Source organism: Aphanomyces astaci (assembly GCF_000520075.1).
Source record: "Aphanomyces astaci strain APO3 unplaced genomic scaffold supercont1.94, whole genome shotgun sequence".
Lineage (NCBI taxonomy): Eukaryota > Oomycota > Saprolegniomycetes > Saprolegniales > Verrucalvaceae > Aphanomyces > Aphanomyces astaci.
This window is the reverse complement of record NW_009798357.1, coordinates 132,508-146,376: the sequence shown is the minus strand read 5'-3', so window position 1 is coordinate 146,376 and position 13,869 is coordinate 132,508. Positions and strand designations below refer to the sequence as shown.

Sequence of the window (13,869 nt, the reverse complement as noted above, 5' to 3'; positions counted from 1 at the left end):
AGGCTTGTCCGCGGTTCCAAACACGCTTTACGGTGCGCTGGTGGCAGTGGAACATCTGCGCGACCTCTCGGAAGGCCGTGTGATGGAGTTTGCCTTCTATCGACAAGGCTAGTAGCCGTTCATAGACTCCGCGCTGCTCGAGGTCAGTCAGGTTTGACCGACCCCACGACGAGTCTGTACAGGTCGTGCCGTGGGGGCGACTGGCCCGGGGCATGCGCAATGTAAAGAAAAGAGTGGAGACGCGAGCACAAGGCGTAGAGTTGTGTTATGAAAGACTGGCGTAAGTTTTCGTGTTTTTCCCGCCGTGGTCGTTGAGTGTAAGTAGCGATATCTCGGCGACGAAAACTCGGATTTGAGTGGTTAAAAGCACCAATCAAAGCCAAGATAACGCGCCGTCGATCTGTCCAATCAGCGTAGGCAGCAATGCAGTTTTATAAAAATTCCGCCAATAAAACGGTAAAGTGGACAGTCATTACGGACCAGAGTAGTAGCAATCTAACGCTATGACTAAGCTAAGTAGGACCAGCCATCTGGAGCTGGTAAAAATATAGGGCCGGGGTAGTTCGAAGGGCGGCGGCCCTTTTCTGTTTCCTTGGCATGTAGGGGCGTCGTTGGCCGCTCGTGGGTTCGGGTCTGACTTTGTCTTCAAAATGTGTGGCGTGGTACAGCCACGTGGATCCGGATCATGTATCCGGAACTGTAACACCCTCCCACACTCAAACGAGTATATGGGAAGATGCGAATCAAGTGGGTCGTGGTTAATGGCCATTGGTCGTTGGCAACTGGCGATCGTCAAATTTGACCATCGTGGATGGCATTGTTGAATTTGACAGCATGGCTGAAGACCAGCCGAAGAAAGCCAAAGCGGTCGTGGACTTGACGGGAGACGACTCAGACAGCTACGAGCTCTTCTTCACGGGGAGCAATGGCCCCGGACGGGCGTGAAGATCCGCTGCTTGACTTGTTTATGAAGAAGGAAGAGCAGCGGATCGATGTGGAGCACAATATAGCTGTTGATTTGGAACCAAACGGCGCTGCGCACAGTGGGACCCATGACATTGCGGGAACTGCTAAAAAATGAGATCGTGGCCTTCGACGAGCACAGAAAGAGGACATGGGACTCCAGCGGGAGATGGAGCAGGCGACCGAGCAGTCAATGGCTGTGTCGATAGCAAGGCCGAAGCGCATGCAACCCAAGCTGCCGAGGGGCAAGCGGGGAAGACAAAGCGAGAGCGACACCCGCGTTGGTACAGGTGAAAGAGGCACCGGTTGGGCAAGCGGCGCCAGTTGGGTTGGAGGATGTCCGCACCCTGAAGCTTCACGAACAGGACGACTTCGTCCTCGGCGTCTCTCTGGACTACATCAACGGCATAACGCGCCGATTGTGGGTGTTGTAGCAGCTTTACTCGCGGCTGTAGGATTGGGGGTGGACACCGGCGTTGCGCAAGCTGGTGGAGCGATATCTCACTCTTTTGTCGGAGAGGGTTGTTCGAGACTCAGGGGAGGTGGCTGGTGTGTGCCTTCGAGCACATGACGATTTTGGAAATTCCCTTGGCGGAATTTGTGAACTGGAAGAACAAGATGCGCGAACGCATCTCGGACTAGAGCTACGACGCGCTGGGGGTCGTACGATACCAAAACGAGACGATGTTGAGTACATTATTGTGGTCGTCTTGGTTTTGTTGAAACGCGTTTGCAGCGGTGGCTGGACCAATTGCCGCACATTGTAGGGCTGTTGGCGAACGGGATGACTAATTTCGACTTGGTACTAGCTGCGAGCGGACGGGTGCCCGCAGATATAGTCTCCCGGCTCGCAGTCCGCGTTCGCATGCGGCGCGCTCTTGAGGTGAGGATGCTCTTGTCTCTGCGTCTGATCTCCATGTTGCAGATGGCCCGTCTTGGACCAAGTACTGGTGACCTGCGGGTGCCCAACGTGCGCCAAACACTGCAGGGGTTTGCGATGGGGTCGAAGCGCGGAGTCCAAGTGACCACCTTCCGTCGTTGCACCGTTGGTAGTCGTAGGTAACGGTGTAAGGTATAATTTGAGCTTTCCTACATAGAAGGTTGGGTGGATCTGCCAAGCTGGTGGCAGGTCGAGGGTGTATGAGTCGGGCTGACAACTTTCTTGACGGCAAAGGGGCCGTGCCATGCGCTTAACAACTTGATGTTATGTTGACCACTGTCGCGGAACGCATGGGTAGGGATAGCGGACTTGTAAAGGAGGGCCTGGTCATCGACTTGGAAAATCGCCATGTTGAACGACCGCGCCTGTCGGCTTGGGTAGCTTGTGCTGCTGGGCGGCGGTTAAGTTGTCTTTGATATGTTGCATGACAGATTGACGCTTGGAAACGAAGGACTTTACATCTTGTATTGTCCGGATCGGGAAATTGGGGGCGTTGATTTGGATCCCTCCCCCCTCAAGCGAGGACTGTCTAGGAGTTGAGGCAACCAGGGGTGCTACAAGTGAACCGCTTAATGGGACGAGAACCCGGTGGACGCCCGAACGAAGTGTTGTATGCAAATTCTGCGTGGGGTAAGAGGGTACTCCACGTGGAGGACTGACGGACGGAGTAGGAGCGGAGAATGTCCTCGAGGACATGGTTGGCGCGCTCGGTTTGACCGTCTGACTCAGGGTGGTCGGAGGTGGACATGGCGAGGTCAGTGTCGCAGAGGTCGATGAGTGTCGACCAGATGTGAGCAGTGAAACGGGGGTCGCGGTCGGAAACAATGGATCGCGGGAGGCCGAAACGACAAAAGACGTTGTCGAAGAAGAGGCGGGCGGCATCGTGGCCGCTCACCGAGTCCTTGACGGGGATTGCCACCACATACAGTACTTGGAGGCGCGATCGACACACACCATGATGCCGGTATGGCCGCGAACATCGCGCGGAAGGCCACACATAAAGTCCGTGCTGATCGACGACCAAAGTTCGTCGGAAGTGCGCTTTGGAGGTCGTGGTGATCTTAGTGCGTTGACAGGCGTCGTAATGAGCGACGTAGTGAACCACGGATTTATAGCGACGCGGCCACCAGTATGAACGCGCGACCGCGTGGAACATCTTGTCGCTGCCGAAATGGCCACCGCTGGGAGAGTCATGGAAGGACCGGAGAATTGCGACGCGTAATGGCGCGTCGCTTGGTACGACGATGCGAGGTTCGTCGCCGCGAGATGGGTTAAAGTACAAGAGACCATCGCGGACGAAATAGCGATGCAGTAATGACACGGAACGGCTTGGCTTTGACTAAGCAGGTGCCAACAAAAGCGCGGAACACGTGGGATCCGAGGCGTAAACCAGCGCGGATGCGATTTTGGAGGTCGAAATGGAGGAACCCGACAGTATGGAGGGCTAGGTCGGGGGGCGCCAAGAGAGGGCGTCAGCAAGGATGTTGTCCTTACCAGGTTTGTACTGTACTGGACGGTGAAGGTAAACTCAAGCGAAGACGATCCATTCACTGCGAGAGGTGCGGCCAGTTGGTCGCCGTGTGGAGGGAGACGTGATCCGTAGATGTAGGTCACGAAGGGCTTGCTACCAAGGAGTTAGATGTGGGCGTACTTCATCGACAGAAGTTCGAGATCGTGAACGGGATAAGAGCGTTCCACCGGAAGAAGTTTTCGACTTTGATATGACACGGGACGGGCGCGTCCGTCCGCGTCGGCTTGCTTCAGGCTACATCCAATTGCGAATTTGGATGCATCGCACACAACCGAAAATGGACGCCCGAAGTCAGGAAGCGCCAGAATGGACTGGTCTTGAGGGCATCGAAGGAGGATTGACAGGAGTCCCCCCACACCCAAGGAGGGTTTTAAACCAAAAGACGAAACCATGGTTGGGCGAGGTCGGCGAAGTTCGTCGAGTATTTATGGAGGTAGGTGGCTAGCCCTAACCAACGCCGGAGGTGGTTGACGGAGGATTGGGTGGGCCAGTCCTCAATGGCCTGAATCTTGCCGGGATCAGCCCGACAGTCGCGTACACCCACCAAGTCACCGAGAACAGGGATTTCGTCGACGCCAAAGCGACATTTGGCGTGGTTGGCTGGCGTAAAGGCCGTTAGCGCGGAGGACTTCGAAAACCGCGCGGAGATGTCCGCGATGTACCTCGGCATCCGAAGAGGTTGCCGACGCGCGACTGTGGATGTAGATTTCATCGAAATATGAGGGGGCGAAGTCACGCAGGGCGCGAAACTTTGCGGTCACCATAATTGAACGTGGCGGGGGCGTTGGAAAGCCCCTGTGGCATCACCAGCCACTCCCAGAGCATGCCGCTGGGGGTTGATACCGCTGTTTTGGGCACATCGTCCAGGATTTGATAGAAGCCATCGCGCAAGTCGATGGTGGAAAAGATGCTGGAACGGACCATGCCGTCAATGATGACATCTTTGCGGGGGATTGATGTTTGAGCCGGGATGGTGGCGGTGTTCAGCTTGTTGAAGGCATGAACAATACGCCACTTGTTAACGGAGCCAGGAGGGCAGCTATGGTTGAGTGACCAAGACAGCCACAGGCCGTGAAACGTGGTACGATCACATGCGGTGATCGTAGCCAGATTGGTGTTGATCACGACCACACCATTACATATGTAGATATAGAGCCACTATCCGTCTCTGACACTGACATCAGACCAGGGACACGAGATGTGGCATGGGCTAGCTAGCTGGTCTAATAGCTATAATCACTTTCACATTTGCACTCCTTCGACCAAACGCCCTGACACCAAGGTCAGCCCGCGCGCGTATCTAGATATCCTGGTTAACAGGTTCTGAGCCCAACTTACTGGTGAAGTGCTGCGATTGGTGGAAGTCAACCAATCGAAATCAAGATGCCGCCCATCACTTTGATGACCCACAACTTCGCCTCCTGGCGCGTGTGGTTTATCGCCAAACTTCAAACAAAGCGACTGGCGAACTACCTGGACTGGGACGGCACCGTTGCCCAAGGGGCAAATGGGTTTGAATACAATGAATTGGACAATCTCCGGGGACTTGGGATACTCACGGAGAGCTTGAGCGAGTCACAGTACCAATACGTGGACGGCGCCCTGCTGGTCAAGACTGCCATGGACAACTTGACAGCCATCCATGAACCGATCGGAGCTGCCGACCGTGTCGCACTGCTGGAAGAGTACCACACGCTCAGCTGGGACTGGAAGAACGTTCCCCTCGAGGAGTTCCTAGGCTCATTCCGCGACTTGACGCGCCGATTGGATCGTGCCGCACTGAACGAGTTGCCGTCGTTTCGGGTAACCAAGCTGCTATCGCTCATGCCAAAGGAAATGCGGATGGTAAGCCACATGATCATGGACTCGAATGCGGAGTTCCACACTGTACCGATAGCCGTAACCAAGTTGATCACCGAGTACAAGTATCTCCAAAAGGAAGGTATTCTCAAGGTCCGAGGGCGAAACATGAACGACGCTGTACTTGTCGTCCACCACGATCGAAGGCCACCCATCGAATGCGGGGACGAGAGACAACGTTCTCGAGGCCACGACAAGTGCCACAATTGTGGGACGATTGGACACTGGGCTCGTGACTGTCGGAGACCAGACCGTGGTACCCAAGTTAGCCAAAGCAGGCGGGGGCGTGGACAACGTGAACCCCGGCAGGTCGCCCCACCATCAGCCCATGCGAATGCCGTGAGATCAGAGCCAGTTTATGACGAGGACTACCTCTTCTCTATCGGACCTAAGATGCCATCGGATCAGCCTCACGAACTTTCTTCTCGTAAATCGTCGCTACCACTGTCGACTCTCCGCATGGTTGTGGATTCTGGCGCATCGTGCCACATCACAGGGAACCTCGACATTCTATACGACCGCGTCGCATGTGAGCGATCCGTTGTTGTGGCTGACGGGCACCGGATGCACATCACACAGATGGGCAAGGTCCGACTTGCCAGCATCGATGGAGCTCACCTGGTTCTGACCGACGTGCTGTACGAACCAAGTGTGACGAACACCCTGGTATCAATCTCTCGCATAACGGTCGACAACCCTGACGTTGATGTGTCGTTCTCTAGCCAAGTCTGTTCCATCCGTGCAGGTGGATGTCAAATAGCTACTGCTCGATTTGATCCACGTTCCAAATTGTTCATTTTGGAAGGTGACGTCTGTACCCATTTGGACGATTTTGTGGGCGTTGTTGTCGGGGATGCCGTTCAAGCCGCTCGCTCCACCCCCCCGACATCGACGACCTTGCCACCTCGAACCATTGATCTGTGGCATTTTCGCATGGGCCACGTCATGTTGGAGAACATGCGTTGGAGCTCCATGCAGTGCCCCGAGCTCCCAAAATTTGACTCCAAACTGAGCCTGTGTGAGTGCTGCCAGACCTCGAAGATGACTCGAGTCCCACATCCACCACGCGCAATCAGACGCTGGTCCCTGGGTGAGCTAGTCCACAGTGACATCAAGGGACCCATGCGAACCACTACGAATGGTGGTGGCCGATACATGCTGCCCTACATCGAGGATTTTTCTGGCTACGCATGGACGAAGATCCTACGCAACAAGTCCGACCAAGCTGATGCTTTCTTGATGGAATACCTCCCGTGGCTCGAACGCCAAACTGGTACAAAGCTCAAGTGCCTCCGATCGGACAATGGAGGAGAGTACCTATCCAAGGAGTTTTCCCAGTCCTTAACAACACTCGGAATCAAGCACAAAACCTCCGCCGTCGACTCGCAGTTTCAAAACGGGAAGGCGGAGCGGTTCAACCGAACCATTTTTGAGATGGCCCTGGCGATGCTCACACACGCTTCGATGGCCCGTGTATGGTGGGGAGAAGCGATCAACACCGCAACATTTCTTCGAAACCGCCTCGTGAACTCAGTCGACAGAGTCAAATCTCCCATCGAACTTCTACTCGGACAGAAGCCGAACTTGTCAAATTGGAAAGTCTGGGGGTGCATCTGTTTCCACCTGCTTCCATACCAGGCCAAACGAGACAAACTACGACCCAAAGCTGTCAAGTGCATTTTTTTGGGTTACTCCGACACCCAGAAAGCCTACCGCCTCTTGAACCTCGACGCGAACAAACTCGTCTTCTCAGTCAACGTCAAGTTTTTTTAGTCAATTTTCCTCCACGATGATCTACCAGAGGAATATCCCAGCGACTCTGGCAGTGAGGATGGGGAGAGTGCTGACGACAATGGTGGGACAGACGGAGGCGACGACGACGCCCATCCCCACGATGACCCACCACACAACGCAGGCAACGATTCCGACGACGACAGTTTTCCTGCTAATGATGCCAATGCCCCGCATGCCCTTGGTCCTGCACTGCCTCCACGCAATTCCAGTTCGTCACTACCTCCACGAACGATCCGCCACTCCCTTGAAAACTTGCTTGGAATTCCGGCCCGTCAACGCGACGCTCGTGCGGCCCGACGCGATGCAGAGCGAACCCAACGAGAGCGTGAGCACGAACGCAGTGAACGCGACGCTCGTGCGGCCCGACGAGATGTAGAACGCACCCAAAGAGATCGTGACCATGAACGAAGCCAGAGACAACTACAACATACCCCCACCGGCAACAATGGGCAACCCCATGCAACCATCCGAGGCCAGGATTTTAACGCTCGCCTACGGGATCAAAATCACCAGGAGCGCCAAGAAAATGCCCATGGAGCTCGGAAAAATGTTGAACGCAACGAACCACGCCACAGCACCCGACCTCGACGACCTCCAAACCGGTCCCCTGACGAAGGGTACGCCTACGCATCAATGGACCCATTGGACTACTGCTACAACATTGAGACTGATGTTCCGCGGGGACACAATGCTGCAATGCGCAGCACAGAAGCGAGGGAATGGAAACAAGCCGAGCAAGTAGCCATCGATGCCATGACTGCAAACGGGACTTGGGAGATTCAACAAGTACCGACGTCTCAACGATCCCTCCGGTGTCATTGGGTATACGCAAAGAAAATCGACAGTGAGGGGAACGTGACGCGCTACAAGGCCCGATTGGTGGCAAATGGTTCCACGCAGGAGCAAGGCGTTGATTATTTTCAGTCGTACTCACCTGTGGTCAAGCTGGTGACGCTACGAACCGTGATCAGTTTTGCAACCGCAAACGAATACCGCATGGAGCAAGCAGAAGCTGTCGATGCATACCTGCAGAGTTTCCTTCCGGAGAACGAACGCATTATCATGGACCAACCCCCTGGACATCAACTCGGACCCATGGGCAGCAAACTCCGAATGATCCGCCCTTTGTGGGGGTTGAAACAGAGCGGCCTACATTGGAACGTCTACTGCGACGCTGGACTAAAGAAGATCGGATTTGTTCCAAGCCTCCATGATCCATGCCTCTACACTAGGACGTCAAACGGCAAGATCACCCTGCTATGCGTCTATGTGGATGACTTCTTGATCGCGGCATCTACGAAGGAAGCTGTTGTTGCGGTCCTTGACGCCATGGAAGGCGATGGTAAGATTCGCCTGAAACGACAAGGTGCATTGCAGTATCTGCTCGGCATCAAGATCAGCCAGGCTGACGGCATCACGACTCTAAACCAAGCAACTTATGCCAAGGCGGTGCTCAAGCGCTTCGGAATGGAGAACTGCTCTCGGGTTGCAACGCCAGAAGTTGTGGGCTCCGAAGACGAGTGGGACGAACCTGGGGAGCCAGCCGATGTCGACGTATTCCAGTCAATGGTGGGGAGCCTAGTCTACCTCATGTCGTGTACACGCCCTGACCTTGCCCATTCCATCCAACGCCTGTCCCGCTACCTTCATCGGCCAACAACGAAGCACATTGAAGGGGCTAAACGTGTACTCCGATACATCAAAGGCACTATGGAAGTTGGCATTGCGTATGGATTCGGCACCATGCAGCTGCATGGCTACAGCGACGCAAGTTGGGCACCCAAACCAGACCGCCGATCGATCAGCGGCCAGATATGGATCCTCAACGGGGGGCCGATCTCATGGCGTTCGATTCGACAGAAGACCATTGCCACCTCGTCATGTGAAGCCGACTATGTAGCCATGGCCGCTGCAGCCAAGGAATGCATATTCCTGTGTGGGATCTTGCTTGACTTGGGCACCAACCAGAGAACTGTCGTGTGCTATGACAACCAGGGAGCCATTGCGTTGAGCGCGAACCGAGCCGTAAACGACCGGTCAAAACACATTGACATATGCCACCACTTTGTCCGCGACCTGGTGCAAGACAAGACCATCGCGTTCGAATACATTGAGACCAAGGCTATGTTGGCCGACGCAATGACAAAGATAGCCACACGTGTTTCCTTGCAAAATCTCTTCGATGGCACTGGCATGACTTTGGTCCCTCATGGGGAGTGTTAACGGAGCCAGGAGGGCAGCTATGGTTGAGTGACCAAGACAGCCACAGGCCGTGAAACGTGGTACGATCACATGCGGTGATCGTAGCCAGATTGGTGTTGATCACGACTACACCATTACATATGTAGATATAGAGCCACTATCCGTCTCTGACACTGACATCAGACCAGGGACACGAGATGTGGCATGGGCTAGCTAGCTGGTCTAATAGCTATAATCACTTTCACATTTGCACTCCTTCGACCAAACGCCCTGACACCAAGGTCAGCCCGCGCGCGTATCAAGATATCCTGGTTAACACCACTTGCCGTTGGGTTTCTTGACACAGAACGTAGGCTATGTGCGGCGAAATACTTTCGCGGACATGTCCGGCGGCTTTTCGCGCGGCATAGAACGCGTCGATAGCTTCCACTTGCTCGCGGGGAAGCGGCCACTGCTGCGTGACACAGTACTTCGTGCCCGGCAGGAGATCGATCTCGTGTCGTACGCCTTTGTCGACAGGGAGGTGACTGGGAACTTTGTCAGGGAAGACGTCCGCAAACTCGCGGAGGAGGTCGAAATACGGGTTCGTAGGGAGGGACCACATCTGGGATTTCGCTGGCGGTGGTAGAACCGAATCGTCCGCCGTGGACGTCGAGAGGAGATCCAATTCCGCGTCAATGGATATCATAGCGATACCCCGGATCTATTGGGCACGGAGGGATGCGTTGAAACTCATATCTGGCAATGCTAGGATCTTGGAGGATGTCCGAGGCAACTCGTCCAGGTTACACGCTTCACAAACAAGCGTTTTGACGGCGATCGTCCGTGACGATGGCGGGCTAAGGACGGCGACGGTGTCGAGACTTGCGAACCAAGCTGCGTTGGGGCCAGCAAACGCGGCGAGGCGGGACAAGAGGCGGGTTCATTACTCATCGCCACGATGGCAAGGAAGGTCGGCTGGGAAAGTCGAAGGGGGGGACTTGTCGGCAACGCGCCGATGAATCCAAGGTTATTGGTTGCAAAGCCAAGTGACCTTGTGAATGGTCTTGGCTTGTCAGGCGATCCAGAGTTGGTGAGATTCCAACCACGACATACCAATATGATATCCCACCACTCATAGAGATCGATCACGAAGAAGGATTCGATGGAGTCGATCATCGAATTTGATAGCGAATCCAGGCACAACGCGGGGTTGAGACGCGATATGACCGTCAGCCATCTTCACACTGACCCGATCGGAGTTATCCGATCGAGGGACAAAACCTAATCGACCAAGGGTAGAGCGGCTAGCGCAGTTGTTAGACGCTCCACAATCGATCAGAACAGTGAGTCTGGCAGGGAAGCAAGGCATGAGAAGGGAAAAGCACAGCATTTTCTTGGGCTGGAACCCAATACGACACAGAAGGAGATCTGTGTCTGAGGTTGGGGCTATGGAGTGTGTCAACGCGCCACACAACTCCAATAGACCCAGTACATCCCCAGTAGACCGCTTCGCGCCTACTGGGAACGACCGTTTTCCGCCCCAGCGGGGATCTGGAACGAACGGGGCTGGCGGCGCGATGGACCGCACGAAAAGGAGGGTGTGTGCTGGGGACGCGGACGATCGGAATTGACAGGGCGGGGGGAACGACAAGCCCGCGACAGATGACCCACCCGACCGCAGTTGAAACATTTGTGGTCTTCAACACCATGAGCAACCGCTGACACTCCATGTCGGAGGAACCCATGCGCCTGTGGGCGAGCGTCGATGAAAACGACTCTGAGAGCGCCATTCGAACAGCGGCGTTGAACGTGGTGGGATATTCGCGGAACAGCTGAGTCCGTGCGGGGCCTTGGTTCAACCCGGCCATGAACACAGTGACGTGCATCGCTTCAGGAAGCGATTCTTCGTCGTTTATGTTCGCTTCCAAAAAGCGAAGTCGTGGATACACTCTTGGAGGGAACGCTTTTCTTGTTTGCATTCAAGAAACTTGGCGCGATAACGAAAGTCGCTATTGAGGGGCCAGGAACGTAGACGTCATTTCGTGCGTGAAGTCGTCGAGGGAGGAGAAGCCTGTCACGGCATGCCGACTCCAACTCCATGATCACCGAAGCCATCGCGTCCGGCGTGCCCACGTATCTGTGCGACTCGCACTTGACCACGCTATGTACAGTGTACCATACAGTGTCACACACTACAATGTGTGTATATATCGTTTATCCTGGACTCTGTTTATGGCTCGTCTTGAGCGTTGGTTTGGTGACCCAGTTACAATATACTAGCTGGGCCTGTTGTCGGTAGTAATGTCATCTAACGCTCGTATTTTGTGATGGACTTAGGGCAAAATTCAGAGATTTCATCGCCAAGTGTCGCCCTGGGTGGCGGACGTGGCCTTGCTCGACGTTTCCAGCAGCAGCCTACAGAAGGACACGACCCAGCAGTCAGACAGACCCTTCATGCCCGTTCGTCCCATCGCCCGAGCAACTCGCCATGGACCACCGGGGCGGTGGAGGCGTACTGTGACCAACATTCTCAAGAAAAATGAGACATGCATTCCCAATGAAGACAACAAAGAAATCAAGCAGAATGCATGCTACTTACGCGTTCACGCGCGCTGCGGCGACGTGGTGGACGTTGTCGTCCTTCATCTGACGCAGGTGCGTCATAACGTCTGCCAGCCGCGACCCTCGGGGTGCATGCTACAAACATTCATTTGCCGAGTCTCGGAATGTATGTACGGTGTGTGTGTGTACTAGTAGTGTTTACTAGTAGTAGTTACTCATAGTAGTACATTGGCAACTGTCGGTTCATTGATGCGCATGAACAGTTTGGTCGCCACTTCGTCGGCCAGCGTGGACGACACCGTGGGCAGCCCTTCGCCCTCCTGGTCACCGCCCACGCGATCTGCCATACAGTACCGGTTGGTTCTAGTAGTACTAGTAGTAGTACCTTGGTTTGCACAGCCACGTTGTCTGGTTCGACAAACAATGCAATGCTCAGGTTCTGGAGGGTGTACTCGTGGCCACAAAATACGCGCGTGGTCGGCGGCAGCGCCCCTAGCACCTGGCCCAGGTTGCGATGCATCTACACGATAACGTCACGTGCATCTCTCTCCCGAATTTCACCAGCATAACGTCACGCACCAGGGGACCGTGAGACGCTTGGAAAACGCCCAGTCTTTGGCACGACCCATCAAGTGCGATATCGCGAATGCGACTCGAGTGTCGTCATCCAGGACACTGCGCGTTCGCAGCCGTCTCAACTTGGAGGATCCAGCGGAGGAGTTTGTCCGACTCCGCTCCACCGAATTTCGTGACCTCGAGCATGATCGGCTTGAGCCGTGAGGGGCTTTATTGGTCGGAGTTATGGAGCGCGTACGTTCAGCGCTCGCCTTCACTCGGACTGCGTGCGTGTAATTATTCAAAGTTACGATCATGGGCTGCAATGGTGGACAGCTGGCTTTCAAGAGCTGCATATATGAAGTGCAGTCAGGGGGGTGACAGTATCCGTGACGGCTTGGTCGATAAGTCGACAGATGCCCTCCACTAGACGAGCTTGGTTCATGGGGGAGAGACCACCGAGAAGGATTGCGGTGTCTTGTTCCCAAACACCAGGTACATGAGGTCGAGGATTAGTTGCTTTGTGTAAATGGGGGAGGAGGAGGAAGACATAGGCCGTGGATGAACGTGTAGTGCTACCAGGTGTAAATGCGCGTACGCAGAGGAAGGCGCATTAGTTGGTAAATTGCGAAGTGAATTGGTATCGTTATAACAATCTAACGCAACGGCTAAGCTAAGCAGGACATCCATCTGGAGCTGGTAAACATAAAGGGCCGTGTGTGGTCCAAAGCAAAGGAGCGGCAGTCCTTTGCTGTTTCCATGGCACGTAGCGGCGTCGTTGGTTGCTTGTGGGTTCGGGTCTGACTTTGTCTTCAACCTGTGTGGCGGGGTACAGCCACGTGGATCCGGATCATGTATTTGCAACTGTGACACTGTAGCTGCAATCGAGTGTCCACTTCGAGGCCAGCTTTCAATGCTCATCATACTACTGTAAGCCTATCTACTCCATAGTCGAATATGACTACCATCATGTATTCTACAGGTAGTGACTCCTGCTTTGTCAAGGGTTCTTCACACTAGGGCGACATACATGTGGGCTTACTGTAATTCCATAGCACGGTCGTACACTAGAGAGTTTTCGGTAGTCCACTTTTGAGTTCACAGTCAGATAGCACAAAATAATCTATAAATCTTTAAGCCTCTAAAATCACGTTCTCCAAATTGTGTGAATCTCAACACATTTTGGAAATTCAGGCACCTCTATCTCCCAAACTTTGCTGAGGTAGATACATCGTCAATTCCGATAAACATCCGGATAATAAAACAATTGATGACCATTCCTTCACTTCGATTCCTGCCATGTCAACAATCGACAGCCCAGCCAACCCAGTCGTACAAGTCGACGACGCCCAATCCCGTCCCGACAAGTTCGACTGCTCCACGACATCCAGTTGCTCAAGCAAGTCAACTTGTCGAAGCCATGGGAAGCGGGCTACGGCAAGGTGATGGCGGCATGGGTTGAAGTCTGTCGGGAAGTGAA

General features: G+C 54.4%; 4 protein-coding genes across 4 annotated transcripts; 1 reads left to right on the top strand and 3 right to left on the bottom strand.

Annotated features, from left to right (window-relative positions):
- Nucleotides 1-1,114: 1,114 nt before the first annotated feature.
- Nucleotides 1,115-1,605, top strand: H257_16912 (hypothetical protein; the record flags this gene model as incomplete). Its single annotated transcript, XM_009845525.1, has 2 exons — nt 1,115-1,247; nt 1,484-1,605. 2 exons carry the CDS (start codon nt 1,115-1,117, stop codon nt 1,603-1,605), a joined length of 255 nt encoding a protein of 84 aa, XP_009843827.1.
- Nucleotides 1,606-1,768: 163 nt separating this feature from the next.
- H257_16911 (hypothetical protein) lies at nt 1,769-2,253 on the bottom strand (the record flags this gene model as incomplete). Its single annotated transcript, XM_009845524.1, has 2 exons — nt 1,769-2,052; nt 2,178-2,253. 2 exons carry the CDS (start codon nt 2,251-2,253, stop codon nt 1,769-1,771), a joined length of 360 nt encoding a protein of 119 aa, XP_009843826.1.
- Nucleotides 2,254-9,588: 7,335 nt separating this feature from the next.
- On the bottom strand, nt 9,589-9,978 carry H257_16910 (hypothetical protein; the record flags this gene model as incomplete). Its single annotated transcript, XM_009845523.1, has 1 exon — nt 9,589-9,978. One exon carries the CDS (start codon nt 9,976-9,978, stop codon nt 9,589-9,591), a length of 390 nt encoding a protein of 129 aa, XP_009843825.1.
- Nucleotides 9,979-11,626: 1,648 nt separating this feature from the next.
- On the bottom strand, nt 11,627-12,354 carry H257_16909 (hypothetical protein; the record flags this gene model as incomplete). The annotated part of the gene is made up of 4 exons (XM_009845522.1): nt 11,627-11,687; nt 11,872-11,969; nt 12,062-12,154; nt 12,220-12,354. 4 exons carry the CDS (start codon nt 12,352-12,354, stop codon nt 11,627-11,629), a joined length of 387 nt encoding a protein of 128 aa, XP_009843824.1.
- Between the last annotated feature and the right edge of the window lie 1,515 nt (nt 12,355-13,869).